The sequence below is a fragment of the Nomascus leucogenys genome, chromosome 23 (genome assembly GCF_006542625.1).
Source record: "Nomascus leucogenys isolate Asia chromosome 23, Asia_NLE_v1, whole genome shotgun sequence".
NCBI lineage: Eukaryota > Metazoa > Chordata > Mammalia > Primates > Hylobatidae > Nomascus > Nomascus leucogenys.
The window spans coordinates 26,703,789-26,724,737 of NC_044403.1; the positions used below are offsets into that span (position 1 = coordinate 26,703,789).

The following is a 20,949-nucleotide window of genomic DNA, read 5'->3' on the forward strand; positions in this document are numbered from 1 at the left end:
TTTGGATGTAGAAACTGTCTTATAAATATATTTTAAAATCAGGTAAAATAAAATTAGTTAATTGAAAACTTTGAAAACAACACAGCCACTTTTAGTGATTTCAGAAAATATAGTTTAAACGGATGAAAACAAACATATCCAGCCACGTGCATTTTCAACTTTGACTTTCAAAGCGGAGAAAGAATAAAAACTTAATATGAAGAACATTTCCATTAAATAAACTTTTTTTTTAACTGAAAAATAAAGCCCAGAAAACCTTTTATTCAGGGAAATAAACTAGGGTATAAAACTATTGTAGTAATTTCAGAAGAGCAAAATATTCACTAGTTTTCATAGCTCTTGTTTATTTTACAAAACAGAGTCTAAAGAGGTGAGCCTCTGCAGTAGGATCAGAAGGGACCAAGAGCCTTCACAGGGTGTCCCTGGCTCAGTGGAGCTGCTGGTGGTGGTGGGTGCTGTACTGACAGGCACAAGTTTAGCTGGAAGCCTGTCCATGGCCCAGAAGCTCTGGCCCATAGCCTCCTTCCCTCTCCCTTAGTCTCTGCTGTCCCTTAGCTGGGCTCAGCGTTTGCATTTCATTTGCATCCCCCATCAAATTGGCTGGTGGAGGGTGGTGCGGGATGAATTGCTTGTGTCCTTCTTTGACCTTGGGCCTTGAAAATGTCAGTTTTCCGCACCTTATTCTCTGCAGGCCGATCTTTTGTCACCTTCATTCAAACTTTAACTCCTGCTGGCTCTCATACCTGTTCGGGCCTGGTGGTAGTCACGCCTGGGCCCTGGAACCTGGCGATTGCGACAGGCCCACTTGCTGTTGGCCTGGGCTTGTGCAGCGGTGCCATCTGCCGGCCACGTTACTGCATAGCCTGGCCAGGCCTGGAGAGCCACTACAGTTGCTTTTAGAAGCTTAGCCTTAGCTTGTTTTTTAAATTTTTTATTTTTATTCTTTCCCTTGCCTTGGGCAGGCCTTATGCTTCCTGGGAAATGAAAATCCCCGGCAAAGGAGGTCGGACACCTGCTTTTGGTCATCTGTTGTGTGTTAACCCATTCTTAGGATAGTTGGAAAATTGTGTGATTTATTCTTGAGTTTAAATATCCGAGGTCTACATTTAAAAGGAGAGAAAAAAAGAACACTGAAACATATACAGAACATGACTCTCTCCTTTCTCAACCCCTCATGTCTGCCAATTCAACTCCCTGCCCCAGCCCTCCGAGGCCAGTGCCCTGGGCCCCTCCCTCCACCTTCCCAGCTGGAGTGGCAGCCTCTGTGTCTTTTCTGGTTTTTATTCCTAGTGCTTCCCTTTTCCATCCTGCATGCTGTCGCCAGGGTTTTTATTTAGCTCTTCTCTGTGAGGCAGGGTCCTGCTTATGCCTCCGGGCCTGCACCTGCCTGCCGAGGTAAGGCAAGTTCCTGCAGTGGGCACACAGGGCCTCTTCCATTGTCTTCAGCCACCTGCCTCACCTGTGATGCCGGGCACTGCGGGAGTGTTCCTTCGTCTGTGCCTTTGTTAGCTGTTTCCCACCTGGAATTCCTCCTCCTTTCCCATTTGCCCAAGTCTTCCCGTGCTTCATAGATGCGCCCTTGTGAGACTCTCTGGAGTGCCCAGTCTTAGTGGACTCTCCTTTTGCACTCTTACTGCTCTTTTATTTTCTATTTTTATAAACAGCTTTATTGAGATATAATTTAAATGCCACAAACAGCACATATTTAAGTGTACAATTTGATAGGTTTTGACATATGTACACACCTATAAAACCATTGACATAACCAAGATAATGAATTTCCATCCCCCAAAAGTTAGCTTATGCCCTTTTAAATATATCCCTCAACCCTAGACGACTACTGGTCTGCTTTCTGTCACTTTAGATTCGTTTAGATTTTCTGGAATTTCGCATAAATGGAATCATGCCTGTGCACTTCTTTTCTGCCTGGCTTCCTTCACCCAGCATAACGCTTTTGGGATTCATCCGTGATGCTGTGTGTTTTGATAGTTCTCTCCTTATTGCTAGGTAGTATCCCACGGTGTGTGTGTATCACAATTTATTTTTCTCATTCAGATTTTCATGAATGAGTCTTATTTCCTCAACTTGACTATCAGCCATTCGAGGGCTAGGACGGTGTGTTCAGACCTGCCCATGATGGGCACTGTGGCTGTTGATGAGAAGCAGTTAAATTTCTTAACTTCTTGGTGCCTCACTTTCATTATTTGTAAGTATAGATAATACTACTTATCTGGTAGGGTTATTATTAGGAAAATAAAGTACATAATTGTAAAATTCTTAGAAAAATATCTTGAACATATTTATTATTAGTTATCTGTGGGAGGCAGCAGAGCATGGTGGTTTAAAACCATGGATTTGGGCCGGGCATGGTGGCTCACACCTGTAATCCCAGCATTTCGGGAGGCTGAGGCAGGTGGATCACTTGACGTCAGGAATTCGAGACCCAGCCTGGCCAACATGGTGAAATCCCATCTCTACTAAAATACAAAAATTAGCTGGGTATGGTGGCACATGCCTGTAGTCCCAACTACTTGGGAGGCTGAGGCAGGAGAATCACTTAAATTCGGGAGGCAGAGGTTGCAATGAGGCGAGATCATGCCACTGCACTCCAGTCTAGGCGAGAGAGTGAGACTCTGTTTCAAAACAAACAAACAAAAACCAAAACATGAAACAACAAAGAAACAAGCCATGGATTTGGATTCAAATCCTCGCTCTGTGCCTGTGCGAACCTAGCAAGTGCCTTAGCTTTCTCACTGGAAAAGTGAGGGCAGTGGTAAAAAGTATCCTCACCATAGGATTGCAGTGAGGATTACATGAGTGATTTAAATAAAGCCCTCAACACAGTGGCACATAGCAGGTGGCATTTGAATGTTAGCTGCTATCACTTATTGAGTGAGTGAAAGGTGTCAAGGGCAGGACCAGAGGGGTTAATCCTGAAGGAGGGCAGGGCACTTTGGGGGAAAGGGGGCCTTACTTGGGGGTCTTTGATCTTCCTTCTTAGCTGACTGATTGCTGACCGTGGAAGTAATAAGTAAGACCTTCTTGACCTGGGAACTTCTTAGAGGCCTTTGAGCTACTGGATAAGAATGTGTTTCTTCAGGGGCAATTTCACTTGAATTTAATTTTAAGTTTAAATTTAACTTCCTGGCTGAGTCCAGAGGGAGACTGAGTCCTGGCTCTGCTTCTTATTAGTGGTGCTCTTTGCTGTGCACCCTCTGCTAATCACAGTTTCTTACTCCTTACAACAGTCCTGCAAGGCAGGCTTGAGTACGCTCATTTTATAGGTGAGGAAACTGAGGCACAGCGGAATGCAGCCTGTATTAGAGTTCGGGAGTTCATGACTTCCAAGCCTTGTGCTGTGGGGCTGTGTGTAACTTTGAGAAGGCTGCTCTCTGCCCTGGGCCGTCTCTCATTTGAAAAATCAGAGAACTGCACTCAGGCCTCTGAAGTCACTGCGGGCATCAAGAATGTGATGCTTTCTGTGGGCATCAAGAATGTGATGCTTTCAAGAGTTTTGCTGTCCTCCCCACAGCTCTTCCTACCCTATTGTCTGAAGTCAATTTCAGAAATAAATGGAATTTTTTCCCCAAGCAACATCCCAATTTCTCCTTTGGCTTGAGAAATGACTAGCAGTGCGATCCAAGAACTCTTAATTTTTCTTTCTTTGCTTGGTTTTAGCACTGCCAACAGAGAAGGCTGTAGTGAAAGTTTCCGCATGTTAGTTTACAAAGCAATGTGGCAACCACCTTTCTGAAAGCCATTAGAACCTCACAACCTCCTTTCACCCTGCTTGTGTTCGCCTGTGAGGCTCTGTCAGAGGGCTGGCTCAGGGACTGGCCCTTGCCGGAGGCAGGGAGAGCTGACCTCTGTGAATTCTGGGCTTTGTACCTAGAATGTCCTGTGCCCTCTCTGAACCTCGCTTTCCCCTCAGTTCCTGGAAGCCTGGGTCCCGGATCACCAGCCCTGTCAGATCTGCACGTGCCTCAGCGGGCGGAAGGTCAACTGCACAACGCAGCCCTGCCCCACGGCCAAAGGTGAGAGTCCTCCCCTCCCTGGTGCCCTCATGGAGGAACAAGGGCCCCTGCAAGGCCCCCCAGCCACCCATCTTCAACCCTGGCTGAACAGACTCACACACTGGCACCTAGAGTCCTAGAGTGGGTGGGCTTCCTTGCCCAGCCTGCATTTCCCATCGCTGGGCCTGGGAGCCCCATGCTGCACCTGGGGTCGACATTCTCAGATTAACCCTCACCTCCAGTCCCCAGCAATGCTCAGACTTAGAGTCCCCTGGAGGGTAAATGTGAGGGTGTCAACAGGAACATGGGGACACTCATCTGTCAGAGGTCCCGTGGCCTGGATCCTTGTGGGACGACCATACAGAACTCGTACTAGTTTTCAGTGAGCAAGAACATTTCAAATCCCTCCGAGGCTGTCCCACCACTAATTTCTCTGACTTTTGTGGCCGTTCCTCTCCTCCAGCTCCCACGTGTGGCCTGTGTGAAGTGGCCCGCCTCCGCCAGAATGCAGACCAGTGCTGCCCTGAGTATGAGTGTGGTATGTGACCCACCAGGGGGAGGTATCCAGGGCCCAACCCCAGCCCCAGGGGACACCATGTTGAGGGTGCTGAAAGGTGGCTCTGTTCCCAGGCACAGGGTGTGTGAAAGGAGGTGGGTAAGAACCGACTAGATACTCCAAAAAAATTAAAAGGGTTACCTCTGGAGAATAGGATTTGCTTCCTAGAAGAATCTACTGTAAATTACCAAACACAGGTTTGACAGGATTAATACAAGAATGGGGTGATTACTGGGGACTACAGAGATGTACTGAAGAAAAGGTCACGCCAAAGCAACCCATTTTCCCTTTCAATAAGATTTTGAGGCTGCTAGATATAGAGAAGACCACACACTGGGCACCTTGAGTTCAGCAGGTTATTTGCTAGAGGTTTTCATGCTAGCCTTGCAGGCTGCTCTGTGAATAGCGGGCTGAATAATGGTTTAAGTCCGTGAATTCAGAGCTGATGGAATTACGGTTAGCATGGCAGGAAATCATTAGTGCGTTTGTCCCTGTCCTGTCCAGTGTGTTTATTGCTTGCACAGATGAAGACCTAAAGCACAGGCTTGTACAATTTGCAGTGATGCGAATCTTGAAGGGAGAGCAGATAGATCAGGGGACAGTCCAAGCAACTAAAAGAAAATCATATAATCGGAGAAACTTATTTGTACTCATGAAATTGATCAGAAATAAATAGAAGTCCTGTAGGGGAGGGAGATGTGGCTTGGGAACAATTAATGTAAAGGAGGTCTTAGAATGTTAGCAGTAGAGAGAACTAGAGGGATCATTTACTTCAAGCCTCTCATTTTATAGACATTACGAGGCTCCTACAATGTGCCGGGCACTTTGCCCTTATTATTTTGTGAAATCCTCAGACTGATCCTATAAGGTAGAGTTCCCACCTTCCAGAAGAGGAAACAGGTCGAGAGGATCCAAATTGACTTGGCTGAGATGTGAAAGCCCTAATGGATGATAAGAATAATCAGTATGTGACTTGGATTGATGGATCTATCTATCTATCATCTATCTATCTATCTATCTATCTATCTATCTATCTATCATCTATCTATCTAATGTGTTTATCACCTATCCTATCTCTATCTAACCTATGTATCTATTTATCATCTATTCTGTCTCTATCTAACATATGTATCTATCATCTATCCTATATCTATCTATCCTATGTTTCTATCATCTATCCTATCTCTATCTAAGCTATGTATCTATTTATCATCTATCCTCTATCATCTATCTATCTATCTATCTATCTATCTATCTATCTATCTATCTATCTATCTAGATCTATTGTATCTAGTTATCTATCCTATATCTATCTATCTAGATCTATCATATCTAGTTATCTATCCTATATGTATGTATGTATGTATCTGTCTGTCTAATCTATCTATCTAACCTATGTATCTATTTATCATCTATCCTATCTCTATTATCTAACATATGTATCTATCATCTATTCTGTATCTGTCTATCTATCCTATGTTTCTATCATCTATCGTATCTCTATCTAAGCTATGTATCTATTTATCATCTATCCTCTATCATCTATCTATCTATCATCTATCTATCTATCTATCTATCTATCTATCTATCTATCTATCTATCATCTATCTATCTAATGTATCTAGTTATCTATCCTGTATGTATATATTATCTATCTATCATCTATCTATCTATCTATCTATCTATCTATCTATCTATCTATATCTATGTAATCTGTCTATCTCATGTATCTAGTCACCATTCTATCTGTCTATCTATCTATCTATCTATCTATCCATCCATCCTAACCCATGTAATCTCTGTCTCCATCATCATCACTTACCTAAAACAGTAGAAGTCTGCATGAATAGGAATGTAGTGTCCCACTCACAAGTAATAAAAGAGTAACCTTTCCGAACTCTGCATGGACGTCTCTCTTTCTGTAATAAAAGAGTAACCTTTCCAAACTCTGCCTGAATGTCTCTCTTTCTGGCCCTCAGTGTGTGACCCAGTGAGCTGTGACCTGCCCCCAGTGCCTCACTGTGAAGGTGGCCTCCAGCCCACACTGACCAACCCTGGCGAGTGCAGACCCAACTTCACCTGCGGTAAGGCCTCTGTGGATGAGGTGGGGTGGTGTGGCTTCTCTCTCCTGGTGTGAGGGAGGCCATCCTCCTTCTCAGGGACCTGTTCCAAGGTCACATCATTTCCTGTTTTCTACCTAGCTGGATCTGGGTTGGGAGTACATCTGGAACAGAGGGGTTAGGGTCACACCTGCACGGAATCCTTCCGGCTGCATGCTGCTGAAGGATACCAGGTGTGGGCACAGCCACAGGCACCTCCTTCTTGGGTTTATGAAGAAGCATGAGGAGGCCTCCAAATCTAATCTTTATTTATGCCCATCCTCCTGTATGTCATCGAGGGGAGGGAATGTTTCCTTGACTTCCCCTCATCATTGGATCTTATTCCCAAACAAATTTATAGTTTTTCGCCTCTGAAGGTGTATATATGTAATCACTATATGCTATAATTTAAAAATAGCGTTGGACTAAAATAAGACACGAGAAGAAACCAAATTCTGTATTTACCTCCCGAGAATCCCCACTCTAACTCCGTTGGCGTTCTTGTCCTGCTGATGTGGACTCTCACCTGACTTCCTAGATGTGAGACTTCAAGGTGGGAGGAGAGCACATTGTGTTTGAAGGGAGCTGGAAATAGGCAAAGGACACAGGGACAGGATTTGCTCTTTTAAAAGTGACATTGTGGCTTTGACAAGATTGCTGGCAATCTTTCATTCCACACTGATTGCTAGCGGACCTAAACTGTAGGGTATTGTTCTAGGTACTGAGGTGGGGATAGGATCACAAAAGCTCCGGACCTAGAACAGTGCTTAGCAGGGCATGGTGCACCCAGACCTACTGGACTTAGAGATTCTACGTCTGACACCTCTGAGAATGAAGGAACCCGCCCCTTCCAGACGTACATGGGAAAGTGATAGAGCAGGGATTGAGCAGCCTTCACTTCTCCTCCATTAGAGTTCCTAGCTTCACATTTCCCTTTTTGATTAATGTTCATATTTTTCTGCAGATGGACTGCTTTTGGTAACATTGAATAACTCCCAGCCCGTGAGCTTGGCCCTCACACATTTCTGACTTAATCTTCTGAGTCTAAAGCTCCCTGGCACCCTGTAGCATAGCTGAATACTTATGAGCCCTGGCTGGGTGCAGTGCTCACTGTGGCCGTGTCCTACCCTCAGCCTGCAGGAAGGAGGAGTGCGAAAGAGTGTCCCCACCCTCCTGCCCCCCGCACCGTTTGCCCACCCTTCGGAAGACCCAGTGCTGTGATGAGTACGAGTGTGCCTGCAACTGTGTCAACTCCACAGTGAGCTGTCCCCTTGGGTACTTGGCCTCAACTGCCACCAATGACTGTGGCTGCACCACAACCACCTGCCTTCCTGACAAGGTAAGGACTGCTCAGCTATTAACTATCAGTTAATAGTTTACTCATTTATTTATTGCTGTCAGTTTATCCTTCTATCCACCCATCCATTCATCCATCCACCTACCCATCCAATATTTACTAAGCAACATGTGCTCCTCATGGAAGATTTGCATCGTACCCAGCATTCCCTTCTTGCCCAAACCAAGTGCTACGAGGCTTGGTGGGTAGGCAGTCAGCATTCCAGCTCAGCCTGAGTGGAAATTTAGTTAACTCAGGAGGCATTTCTTGTGAGCCTACTATGTACTAAGCATGGCTAGGTGCTGAGGTTACAAATAATGTGTAGGACATGGTCTTTATCTTTATAAGCTTATTTTAGGTTAGCTAAGGAAATAACATGATTGCATGGATTATTTAGAGATCAGTTAATAGTTATACATACATATATATGTGTTTATTTACTTGTTGAGATGAGATCTTGCTATGTTGCCTAGGCTGGTCTTGGACTCCTGGGCTCAAGTGATCCTCCCATCTCTGCCTCATGAGTAGGTGAGATTACAAGTGCACACCACCACACCTGGCTAAGATCAGTTAATAGTTTACTCATTTATTTATTGCTGTCAGTTTATCCATCTATCCACGCATCCATTCATCCATCCATCTGCCCATCCAATATTTACTAAGCAGCTACTATGTTCTAACAGTATTGGTACTGTGCTAGGTGCTATGGGAGAAATGTTAAGATGAAGTTCCTATGTATGCTCTTGTTACTATATATGACAGTAGTCTATAAACTGAATATAATAAAGTGTCAACGAATGGTACAGATTTCCAATACAAATAGCAGTCTTATAGGTGAAAGAGCCACCAAGATTAGCTATCATTAAAGATTTAATTGATGGAGTGGGGAAGTGAAGGGCACGAAAGTGGTGGAGTGAGAGCTGAAATGAGCCAGAACTGCAGCAGGAAGACCTGAGCATAGTCACAGCTGCTGCACTGAGGGGAGTCCTGACATGAATGACAGAGAAGCTGCAGTCATCTCTCCTTGGAGCTTGTTAGGCCTGGAACAGATCTTTATTTGTCTGGAATGCTTAAGACCTCTGTTCCCCTCTGGATGCTCTTCCAGCTCAGGGATTCTAAGCACGCAGTTTTGGAGAAGTGGGAACAAGTTTAGGAGGCTACGGTTGCTGCTGCCGCTTTCTTATATCTCTGTTCTCCTTCTCATCTTCCTGCCCACCCCTCCTGCCTTGCCATTTTTCTATTAGTGTTTCTTATGTGTCTTTAATCTATAGTAATGCCACTCCCCATTTTTATGCCTTTGATTTGTTGGAGAATTGGGTCATTTGTCCTGTAGAATGTCATTAATTCTGGATTTGACTAGCAGCTACCTTATGGTATTGCATAATGTGTTCCTCTATTCCCTGTATTTCCAGTAGACTAGAAGTTAGACCCAGGGGATTCATTACATTCAAGGTCAATGCAGTAGGGTGGCAAGAATACCTGATCAAGGGTGCCACGTGCATCACACCTAGAGGCACATAATGTCCAGCTGTCTTCCTTCCTTCCTTCCTTCCTTCCTTCCTTCCTTCCTTCCTTCCTTCCTCTCTGTCTCCCTTTCTTCCTTCCTTTCTTTCTTTCTTTCTTTCTTTCTTTCTTTCTTTCTTTCTTTCTTTCTTTCTTTCGTTCATTCATTCTTTTTTTTTGAGTCTCGCTCTGTGACCAGGTTGGAGTGCAGTGGCACAATCTAGGCTGATTTCAGCCTCGTACTCCCTGGTTCAAGCGATTCTCCTGCCTCAGTCTGCTGAGTAGCTGGGATTGCAGGCACACGCCACCACACCCAGCTAATTTTTGTATTATTAGTAGAGACAGGGTTTCACCATGTTGGCCAGGATGGTGTCAATCTCTTGACCTTGTGATCCACCTGCCTCAACCTCCCAAAGTGCTAGGATTACAGGCGTGAGCCACCACACCTGACCCAGCTGTCCCACTTTCAAAGATAGGACTGATTGTGTGTTCAGATGAAGTCAACCTATTTCTGCATTGTGAAGTTTACCCCATCAACAATTTAGTTTATAGTTTTAATATTTATAAGTGTTTGTTGTCTAAGGTTTAGTATGTCATTAGGAGTTTCAAAATTGTGACTTTTCTCTACTTCTATCATACTGATTGCATTTATTAACTGGAATTCTCCCATAAGAAAGAACTTTCTCCCAACTGCTTTCAGTTACCCTGAAATAAAATTACTGTAGACAAAGTAGAATAAGTGCTTGATTTTTTCTTTTCCAGTTTTCATAACCATGATTTGATGCTCCAGCAACTGTCAAGGACAGCCAAAGAGGTTTTTTGTTTTTAGCATCATTATGAACTCCTGGATTCTTATGTGTTTGATGTGTGTTGATTCATTGTAAACTTTATTTTTTTTTTACTATGCAAGTTGTCCTCCCTGAGGACATGTACCATGTACCCCCAGGCAAATGGGGGCTCCTTTAAGTTGGCTCTGGAGCCTGTTGGCATGGCCTCATGAGTCTTTCGTAGCTTTCTTGCTTTCTGAAACAATAAGGTGTGCCAGGCTCACCCTGGGCGTTTCCTGCCCTAGTCCTTGGATCTGCCGTTTTGACAAAAGTCCCCCTACCTTTTAGTGAAAGCGGTATTTAGGCGGTATAATCTGCATGCCAAGAATGTTTATGGCTCCTGGGTTGCCATTGCCTTAAGACCTTTCTGGTGAACAGAGCTTAGAAATGCATATTTTAAGAGAGGATAAAAACTCGTAAGTTTGTAGTGGTATTTCTGATTCAAATGAAATTACAGGGCTTTACTTCTTTGATTTTTTGCTTGTATCACTTCTAAGTAGAAAATTCTGGTTTCCTAACATAATTAACTACTTATTTGCTTTATCTTGCAATATACCTGTAATAGTTTCAAAACTAACCTGTAATCCTAGCACTTTGGGAGGCCAAGGTGGGCAGATTACTTGAGGTTGGGAGTTCAAGACCAACTGGCCAACATGGTGAAACCCCATCTCTACTAAAAAATACAAAAAATTAGTTGGGTGTGGTGGTACGCGCCTGTAATTCCAGCTACTCTGGAGGCTGAAGCAGGAGAATCGCTCGAATCCAGGAGGCGGAGGTTGCAGTGAGCCGAGATTGTGCCATGGGCTACAGAGTGAGACTTTGTCTCAAAAAATAAATAAATAAATAAAATTTCCTTTCAGTTCTTCTTGTCCTAAAAAAAAACTCATTGGGGGATATATAGTGTAAAAACTAGGTTTTGAAGTCATTTGAAATAACTATTATATTATGATATAATATATATTATATAATAATTATAAATAATAATTATGTGCCACTGACTTGATATCTAGTTAATGAGATATTTCAATTTGTTTTCCATTTTTAGGGATTGCTTTTTATTTCTTTTAAAATTTAAAATTACTATAGTGTAAAACATTTAAATGATTTTAAACCCCAAATTATAAAACAAGACATATTCCCAGGAGTCTTACTCTATCTGTGTTTTCTCTACCATATTCCCTCCTTCACCCTACAATTTATATATGTGAGTATATATAATATATAATATATACACACATTATATAATATTCAATATATATAATATATAATATATAATATAATATATAACATATATATTATATTATATATAATATATATTATATATATTGAATATTATATAATATATAATATATAATATATATTGAATATTATATAATATATAATATATTATATATAATATATATTATATATATAATGTGTGTGTGCGTATGTGTATATATATATAGAGAGAGAGAGAGAGCGAGAGAGAGAGAGACAGGGTCTTGCTCTGTCACCCAGGCTGAAATGCAGTGATGCGACTTCAACTAACTTCAGCCTCCACCCCCTAGGCTCAGACGATCCTCCCCTCAGCCTCCTGAGTAGCTGGGGCTACAGGCATATGCCACCACATCCGGCTAATTTTTGTATGTTTTTGTAGAGACAAGGTTTCATCATGTTACCCAGGCTGGTCTGGAGCTTCTCAACTCAACCAGTCTGCCCGCCTCAGCCTTCCAAAGTGCTGGCATTACAGGCATCAGCCATCATGCCCAGCTTTTATAATTTTTATTAGTTTTTCTCTTTTTGAAAATATAACTGAATTTTATACATGTATGTTTCTTCCCATGTCTCATAGAAAGGAAGTATATTATGAATTATATTTTAAATTGTTCTTCTCATTTAACAATATTTGATGGAGATTATTCTGTATCAGTGTGTAGAGATCTGCCTTATTCTTTCTTATAGCTGCATAGCACTCCATTGCATGGCAGCACCATAGTTTTGTTTCGACAAGTCCCTTATTGGTGGACATTTGAGTTGCTTCAGCCTTTTGCTATTACTAATTGCAGTAACAAACAGCCATATGCATCTGTCATTTTGTGGTCTTGACAGTGTGTCTTTGGGATAGATTCCTAGAAGTGAGATTCTGGGTCAAATTGTAAATACACATTTACTTTTGCTAAGTATTGCTAAACGATTCTTCTCCATAGGGATGGTAACATTTTCCTGCAGGCCTTTTAATAGAACAAGGGGTCTCATTCAATAAGTTCATTATACAGAAGCTAGAAGACTGAGAAGATATATGATAATGGTTTCAAAATGTTTGAATTGCTATTACGACAGTCACAGGGTGGAGACCTACTTTGCATAGCTTTGGAGGGCATACTTGGGATTAATTTCAAAACTGTCATTAAGTCCCCCGATCAAACAGCTTCCTTAGCTCGTCATTCCAACAAAAAGATGTCCGAGCATTGTCTGTGGCGTGCGTCCCAGACTTTCCACGTTTCCCTTTCAACCAACCTTTTTCATCTCTTTTCCCGCATCTCTACCAGAGCCTATCGTTCTTCCAAATAGGATCCCTTGTCTCTCAAACATATCCCCTGCTCTGTGTCCCAGAGTCTTTGCTCGTTATGTTCCTAGTCACTTGTGGGCAAGGGGACACGCATTCATAGCCCCTGTCCCATTTGCTCGTAAGTGGGCAGAGGGCTAGATGAGGATGGGCTCCAAGTCCCAGGACATTACTGGGTCTGGGAATGTGGGTACAGCTTCTCGGTGACATAGGAAGGAGTGAAGTGCAGTTCAGGCAGGAAGAAGCGAGACCAAGGCAGCCAGTGTGTTGTATTCAACTCTGTGGGACCATGAAGGCCTCACGAGGGGCCACCCCTGAGAGACTGGGGATGGCTTTTCTAAGGCTGGCGGGCAGGGAAAGGAGGAGGATGAAATCTGCTTTATAAGCAGCCCTGCATATGCGCGGAGACCACATTTGGTTTTATTTATTGCCGCATTCTCAGTACCTAGAGCGGCTTCTGTGTAGTAGGGGCTAACTCACCGCTTGTTTCAATGAACAAAATGAGTTCACTCACGAAAACTTATGTCTACAGGTGTGTGTCCATCGAAGCACCATCTACCCTGTGGGCCAGTTCTGGGAGGAGGGCTGCGACGTGTGCACCTGCACCGACATGGAGGATGCTGTGATGGGCCTCCGCGTGGCCCAGTGCTCCCAGAAGCCCTGTGAGGACAGCTGTCGGTCGGTGAGTGGGGCAGAGGGGCTGGGCATGCCTGCAGCCATCAGAGCAGGAAAGTAGAGGAGGGCATCTTAGGAAGGATAAGAAAGTTTCTTTTCTTTTCTTTTTTTTTTTTTTAAAGTGGAGACTCACTCTGTCGCCCGGGCTGGAGTGCAGTGGCACAATCTCGGCTCACTGCAAGCTCTGCCTCCCAGGTTCACGAGAAAGGGCAAGAAAGGTTCTTTAGTGACCTCTGGTTCAAGGCTAGGGGTGAGGAAGAGAGAGGGGGTTAGGGCTCGGTAAGAAGAAAAAGCACGAGCAAAGGATTTCTACATCATCCTTCTGCAGTTCAGGCCTTGGCTAATGGTCACATCTGTTGTATGGTCTTAAGTCTAAAGGACTGGTGGAGTAGGTTTGAGCAGAGACATGGGGAGGACTAAATGCCTAGAAAAGAGGACTTGATTTTTTCCTTTTTCTTCCACCCTCATATATCACCTTCGCCTGTCCCTAGAACAAATGTATGCTCTGAATTTTCTAGGATCGTCCTGGTTTCAGTATACTCTGGTGTTTCCACATAGACTGTTGATTTTCAGACCATGTTTATAATTTGAGGTACGGAAAACATGATCCCTGTTTCCCAAATCCAGTTTGTGGTGGCTGCCCCTGAGGCTCCTGTGTGTGCTGGGGTGCCCTATTCTTGCATGTTTAGGAATGATCAGGCCCAAGAAAAAGGGAGCGACAGCCTGCAGGGAGGATTGTGGGTCAAATTCTACTTGCTGGTTTAATGCGATTATTATTATTACATTATTATCAGCAGATAATGATGTTAAGAGAAGAGGTGCCAGGGCAGGCAAGCACATCCATCTTGTGGTTGCTTTTGCAAATGTCAGTGGCAGTGAAGACAGAGCTCCTGAAGGTGTTTTCGAGGTGAATGGTTGGACAGAGGAGGCCTGAGGGCAAATCCCAAAACCCAGGCCCCCCACCTGCTGTTCTACCTGCATTTGGGTACTGAGAGTGAGTGGAGGTGCTCAGTACCTTTGGGAGAGGATGATGCTGTGGTATCCAGGTGTTCCTGTGGGAAACACTAAGTTTTGGAAACCCTTTGGTTTTCATCTCCTCTCACAGGCCATCTGAGGTCAGGGAAATAACTTGCTGTTAAATAGAGTGCTGCTTAGAGGTCATTTTTAGAAAATTGGCAACCAAGGTATTTCGTGTTTCAGTGGGGAGTTTTGCTTGCAAAGAATAGAACCCATTCAGGCGAGCTACAATAAAAGGGGATTTGTAGAAAAGATACAGGAGGATCTCTTAGACAGGAAGTGCAGGATTTGTAGGTGGGCACCATGGTCCTACAGCGTGTCTCTCCATTTGTCCTAAGAGCCAGTATTTCTGTCCATCTGCTCCAGCTCCTCACTGCAGGTCGGCTTCCTCTGTGCAGAAGTTTTGCTTTCTCACACATTTTGTTTGCACACAGCTTTGTCAAATCTTACTTCAACTCCACACAGCTTTTCAGATCCACGGTTCATCCCTGTCCAATCTGACTTAGTCGGTCTTTGTGTTTCATGGATCAGCTTCTCAAGAGGAAAGTTGACAGGCCCAGCTCAGCCCTTGGATCGGGTCCACTGTCCAGTTCATGCTCTGGTCCAGTCAACTATTGGGAGAGCTGCAGGTCCTGGGGTATAATCCTGCCTGCGTAGAAAAGCTGGGGGCAGTTTCAAAAAGAAGATGAGTAGGGAGGTCAGGGCAGGAGTGGAGGAGGAACCATGTCTAGAACTCTTGACCATGTGATTGCTCTAGGGAATCGAGTGCCCTGTCTTAGAGGCTGAATGTTCTCATCTTCTGGGGAGGAGAAGGGAGCCTCGTGGTTTAAAATCTCAGGGGACGTGGGAGGCTGGGCTTCGATCTGTACTGTGTTGAGTGGGGTGGGAGCTTAAGTAAGTTACAGATGGTCTCAGACTTCATTCTGCAAAGAGGATAGTATTGTTAGCATTACTAGCTCTGGTCCGACCTCAGAGGCACTTGGGCTCATATCTGCCAGTCCATGTGTTGTCTAGGTTGGGACAGAGAAGAAAGAACAGCACTACCATCATCACCCTGAAGCCACAGTCTGCAGAAACACACTTTCCCCAAGCTCCCCTGTAGTTCTCTGCTCTTCATGTCAGAGGAATGGCGGCAGGCAAGCAGGGGCATTGGCGGCTTCTCAGGAATGCTCCAAGCGGGCCTCAGGCAATGGCCTTGCTTCCATGTCTGTAGTGAGAGGAGGCCTGCACCTCTGTACAAGCCTTTGAGGGGATTTTCCATGAAGCCCGATGGCCCTCTGACTCCTCACCCGTAGGCTCCTGAATCAGGCTCAGTCAAGGTGTAGGAGCTGTGTTCTGAGAAGCCGAAGGAAGGTCCATTAGATACTATTTACTCTGTGATACTCCTCAGGAGGAAGAAGAGGGAGCGCTGTTCTTCTCAGTATCAGACAGGAAACAGGACCACCCCAGGGAATGGGGTTGGCCAGAACCCCTGTAGCTCACATGAAGCCTGTGGACACTGGAGGGTCCTGACCCGAGCCCAGAGCCCATCCGGTTAGGCTGGTACAACCTGCAGCTCCAGTGTTGCAAGGGCCAGTCTGACCCAGGAAGAGCTTTTCAAACTGTGCTCCTCAGATCGCCTCAGAGGGGACAAGTGACCAGAGCTTGGCATCTGCCACCTCCATTTCAGTTATAGCAATTGTGCTTAAAGGATTGTGCTGCTAGATAAATTCATAATTTATTTTTCAGTGTGTATGTTTTCAGGTTGGGTGGCTAGTAGACCTACTTAGTTCCATTCTTAATTGGGAAACCAATGAAAACAGGATGGAGAAGAGAGCCAGGAGAAGGGCCTGGGATGTGTATTTTGATACGAGATATCAAGTGTAGATATAAGCGAGGGAATTTGTTGGAGGAAGGGAAAATAAAGAATTGAAAAATATAGGTTGGACCCTGGTTGTGCAGCCAGAAAACAGGGTTGCTGTGGGGTATGGAGGGGAATCTTAGAAAGACGGAAATTTGGAGGCATGGCTAAAAGTATCTGGGTGTGAGAAGCTAGTGGGGCTGTGGGAACACACATCTGGCCTGGGAGCCATCCATAATATTGACACTGTTTGCTCATGGTGAGAGGCAACAGGAGACAAAAATAATATGCAAATCTCGATCATTCAGCCTTCTAGAGAGGCGCACGAGAATGACAGCAGATCCCTAAAGGTATTGATTACTGTCTTCTGTGTTCTTTGAGTCTTTGTTTCTGACCCCCTGAGACCTTGTTTTTTTCTTTAATGGCATTTTGAATGTTCTGCTGTATCGTGGAGGGTGTGTACACAGATTGAGACATCCTAATTTGTTGTCTCCTCCATAGTACCTAGTACGTCATAGGTGCACAGTAAATGACTAGAATCTTGGCTGATAAAAGCCTGGAGACAGCTCACTGCACACTACTGGGAGGTGGGCGGGGATATCAATAGGTCTCGTGGAGACCGGGTGAGGTTGAGCCAAGTCTCAGGAGTGTTGAGAACGTCCAGAGAGAGGCACACGTGTTGTACGTCTTCAGATTCGGCCCTGCTCGGGAGTGTGCTTGGGGAGCAGAGCAGGCTGCCATCCACACCCGTCCTGAACAGCTGTGGTTACTCTTTCTCTTAAGGACACAGCTCCAAGATGGAGCGTAGTCTTGGGTTCTTTTCTTTTGGCTCCTGGGACAAACACACTGTCATTGCTTCGACTATTCTTTGTATAGACTTTTCAGAGGAGAGTTTCAGTCCATGTTCATGATGCTTTAGCCAGATTGGAGGACCTTCTAGAGGCAAGATGGGCCGACAAACTCCCAGGATGCTGGTCTCCCTGGCATGCTTTCTGGGGAAGGTTTGTCTGTTGCTCTCTCATCTCATTTTTCTTTTGTAAAGAACACCGTACCCTATAAATTACTAGGTAAATGTCAAGTAACCTCTTGGGGAAGCCCAAATCTGCACGTTGGTGAGCAGTGTTGGGATCAAGTGTTCGTCTTATATGGGAGGCTAGCCCTGCGAGAGCAGAGATCGGATCCCAGTCATCCTGAGTGTTCCTCTTGGTCAGTGAGGGGCCCTAGAGTTGGCCATGATAAGGGCCAGGTTAGTAAGCTGCTGCTAAGTGAACTCTGGGCTGTCTTTAATGCTCCCACGGACTGGATCATGGTCTCTCTCAAAGTGGGATCTTTCAGGGGGCAGAATTATATCTCTGCAGCTGATGTAAGACTTCATTTAGTGACCTAGTAGTTGCTGCTTCTTGGCATGGCCCTGAGGCTGGTTGACAACAGAGATGAAAATGCTCAGACCAGTGGTCACTCGGCAGAACCCCAGGGCTCAGTACGCAGGAGGCGTAGGTAAGAGCCCCTGTGTCTTTGCTGCTGGCCTGCCCTTACTCTGTTTTTTCTGATTTTCCAGGGCTTCACTTATGTTCTGCATGAAGGAGAGTGCTGTGGAAGGTGCCTGCCATCTGCCTGTGAGGTGGTGACCGGCTCACCGCGGGGCGACTCCCAGTCTTTCTGGAAGAGTGTAGGTCCAGGCCCCCGGGATGGGGAGGAGGGCAGATTGGGGCCACTCCAGGGACCAGCGTTGACCTTGGTTTCATCTCATTCCCTGCCCTTTGCTTTCCCCACTGGGCATTTCACCCAGCTGTTGGTGTTATCCAGATGCCAGCTGCGTTGATCTGCCCCTTAGGAACTAGTTAAGGTGGCCTCAGGCTTCCCATTTTGTAAATTTTGGGAGAAGCCCAGGGCCCTCCCAGGGGGATTCATGCTGTCTCATTCACTTGTGAATCTGAGGTGCTGTGGCTGAACGGCTGGTTTTGGGATGGCCTCACCACCCCTCCAAAGTGCCACAGGCTGCAAGTACTATTCTGGACCACATTGACCCAGGCAGGGTCCTCAGACCTTTTCACTGATTTCTACTGAAACCTCCCTGGTAGTTTTAGGGAGGTGGAAAACTTTACAACCCAGAAAAGGAACAGTATTTCCCACAGTCCCTCTGCTATTTCTGCAGATCTGGCTGGGGCATCTTGCCAGTCCCCCATCACCCCACTCTTATCCTCTCCTGGCTGGCCCGCCCCCGCCAGTCCCTTCTTCTAACACGGAGCAGTTCAGCTGTCTCCCGTGTGCTGCCAGGTTCTCTCTTAGGCTCTGGTGCTCATCAAGCCATTTTCTTAAACACAGAGGATTCCATCTTTGGGGATTTTAGTCCAGATGCTAGGAGAATCACGGTTCTTTCAGTCTGGTCAGAAGGATAAGGTGGGTGGTGCCAAGTCCTGGCAGCCTTGGGAACTGGTGCTGGGAGGAGGTGAGCTGCCCATATGGGCCTTCTCTCTGTCTTCCGCACTAAGACCAATGCGCTTCCCTTCGAGAGGAAGGCCAAAGGTCTGCTATCTTGTCCTGAGCCTTCCCCATCTCCTACCCAGGCCCATTGCCTTTCTCCTCCCCAGTGATAACATAATGACTCACTGGGCTTTTTCAGGTGAGTTTCCACCTCCCCCTCTAGTCTGAGTTGCCTATGGGTTCCCTTCCCTGTGTTCTCCCCTCCCCACCTTTTAGCGCTTCTGCTCCCATGTGCCCTGGATGGAGGCAGGTTTTGTTCCTTCTCCCCAGGGTCAAGGTCCAGCTCAGATCAGAGGCTGCCCCATCCTGGTGGGGCTGAGAACCGGTCCCTTTGCGTTCAGTATTCCTGCCCCTTTCCCCATCTCTCATCTCCCTTCAAGGCCCACCCCACCCTGCCACTCATCAGTGTTTGCAAAGCATAAGGTGACCTGGGCTTCTCTCCTCTACCTCAAGTCTCCATGTTACCTAAAAGACTTGGGTGTTGGCAATGGCTTTGCTGCTGGACCATGTCAGGGGTCAGCGGGGGTGGCGGCAATGGGTCCTCTTAATGAGCCAGTGGCCACGGCTCAGTGAGTGAGTAATCAGAGGAGGGAGGGGTCTGGAGGGTGGATTCAGGCCTGCAGTGGGAAGATTTGGCCGTAGAGTCAGGAGTGGGAGGTGAAGAGAATGGCTGCAAGTGTTTGGCCTTTTCTGCACCTCATCTGGAAGGAGAAGAAATAAGCAGGCACCAGGTGAAGTACGTCAGGGCCTGAAATGGTGGCAGAGGGCACCTAGTTACATATCTGGGTGCTGGCTGACACAGAGGGCTCTTGGAGTGACATTTTCTGGGGGAGATCCTCCTGGTGACTTTTCTGAACCATGGTCTTGGGCCCTTTCAGTGCTTTTTGCCCATGGTGACAACCCTTGGGGTCAGGCTACCCATGTGCAGTCTTCATGGACAGATTGCTGGGCTGTAGGGGTCCCAGGCCAGCCTTCCCAGGCTTCTGCCAGCTTCCTGTCTCCCTCTACTGTGGGAAGTGGCGCCAGCCTGGGAAATGGGTTGAGCTTCCCGGCTGCACCTTCCCTCTGATGGCCCACACTGCTGCTTCTCGGCCAGAGTGTCTGAGCTCAGCTCCAACCAATGCTGAGGAAGGGAGGGTGAGTCCCCTGGCTTCTCCAGGGTGCTTGCCTGGGTGCCTCAGTCAGGCGATTTTGACCCAAACTGTTTGAGTGGTGCTCACCGAGATGAGCCCCACTCATCCCCTCCGTGGGCCCTACCCTGTGGTGGGACTTATATGTTAAGCCAGGCTTCACGTCTGGAAACCAGCTCCCTGAGAGAAGAGCACATTCCCACTGGGACCCTGGGCTCCAGCCCTGCCCCGGCTTGTTGGACTAACTCTGGTGCCCCGCAGGTCGGCTCCCAGTGGGCCTCCCCGGAGAACCCGTGCCTCATCAACGAGTGTGTCCGAGTGAAGGAGGAGGTCTTTGTACAGCAAAGGAACGTCTCCTGCCCCCAGCTGGAGGTCCCTGCCTGCCCCTCGGGCTTTCAGCTGAGCTGTAAGACCTCAGTGTGCTGCCCAAGCTGTCGCTGTGGTAAGGCACGCAGGCTGGGGCTGGGCTGGACTGGGCACCACCTTTAAACCTCTCTTTCCACCTTTGGCTCCTGAATCTTTGCTTTTTTAGCAACTTAGGGAAATGGATAGGACCGAAATCTTCCCATCTGCTCCTACTGCTTTTATGAGAAAGCAAATAAAATGGGAAAACCATAGGAATTTCCTGAAGATCACTACATGGCAAGACTGGGATTCGACCCTAGGCTTCTCTGATTTGGAGACCACCTTTGTATGCTGTGACGTTTCACCCAGGGGAAGGCGTTCAACTTGCCACCCTGAGCCTGCCAACAAACAAAAAAATGGCAACAACAACAAAAACTAGTTCTTTCTACCATATCCTGCTCTGAATTTTATTTATTTGTTTGTTTGTTTGTTTGAGGCAGATTCTCACTCTGGAGTGCTTGGCGCTATCTCTGGATAGGCTAGAGTGCAGTGGCGCTATTTTGGTTTACTGCAACCTTG

At 46.0% G+C, this 20,949-nt stretch overlaps 1 protein-coding gene across 1 annotated transcript in view; it reads left to right on the forward strand.

The window, feature by feature from the left end:
- VWF (von Willebrand factor) overlaps nt 1-20,949 on the forward strand; it is a 178,833-nt gene that overhangs the window by 138,271 nt on the left and 19,613 nt on the right. Inside the window, exons 39-45 of the mRNA XM_030804480.1 lie at nt 3,932-4,034; nt 4,477-4,551; nt 6,549-6,653; nt 7,802-8,007; nt 13,412-13,561; nt 17,970-18,080; nt 20,287-20,467. Coding sequence (XP_030660340.1) covers nt 3,932-4,034; nt 4,477-4,551; nt 6,549-6,653; nt 7,802-8,007; nt 13,412-13,561; nt 17,970-18,080; nt 20,287-20,467 — 931 coding nt within the window. The remainder of the gene's footprint in view (nt 1-3,931; nt 4,035-4,476; nt 4,552-6,548; nt 6,654-7,801; nt 8,008-13,411; nt 13,562-17,969; nt 18,081-20,286; nt 20,468-20,949) is intronic.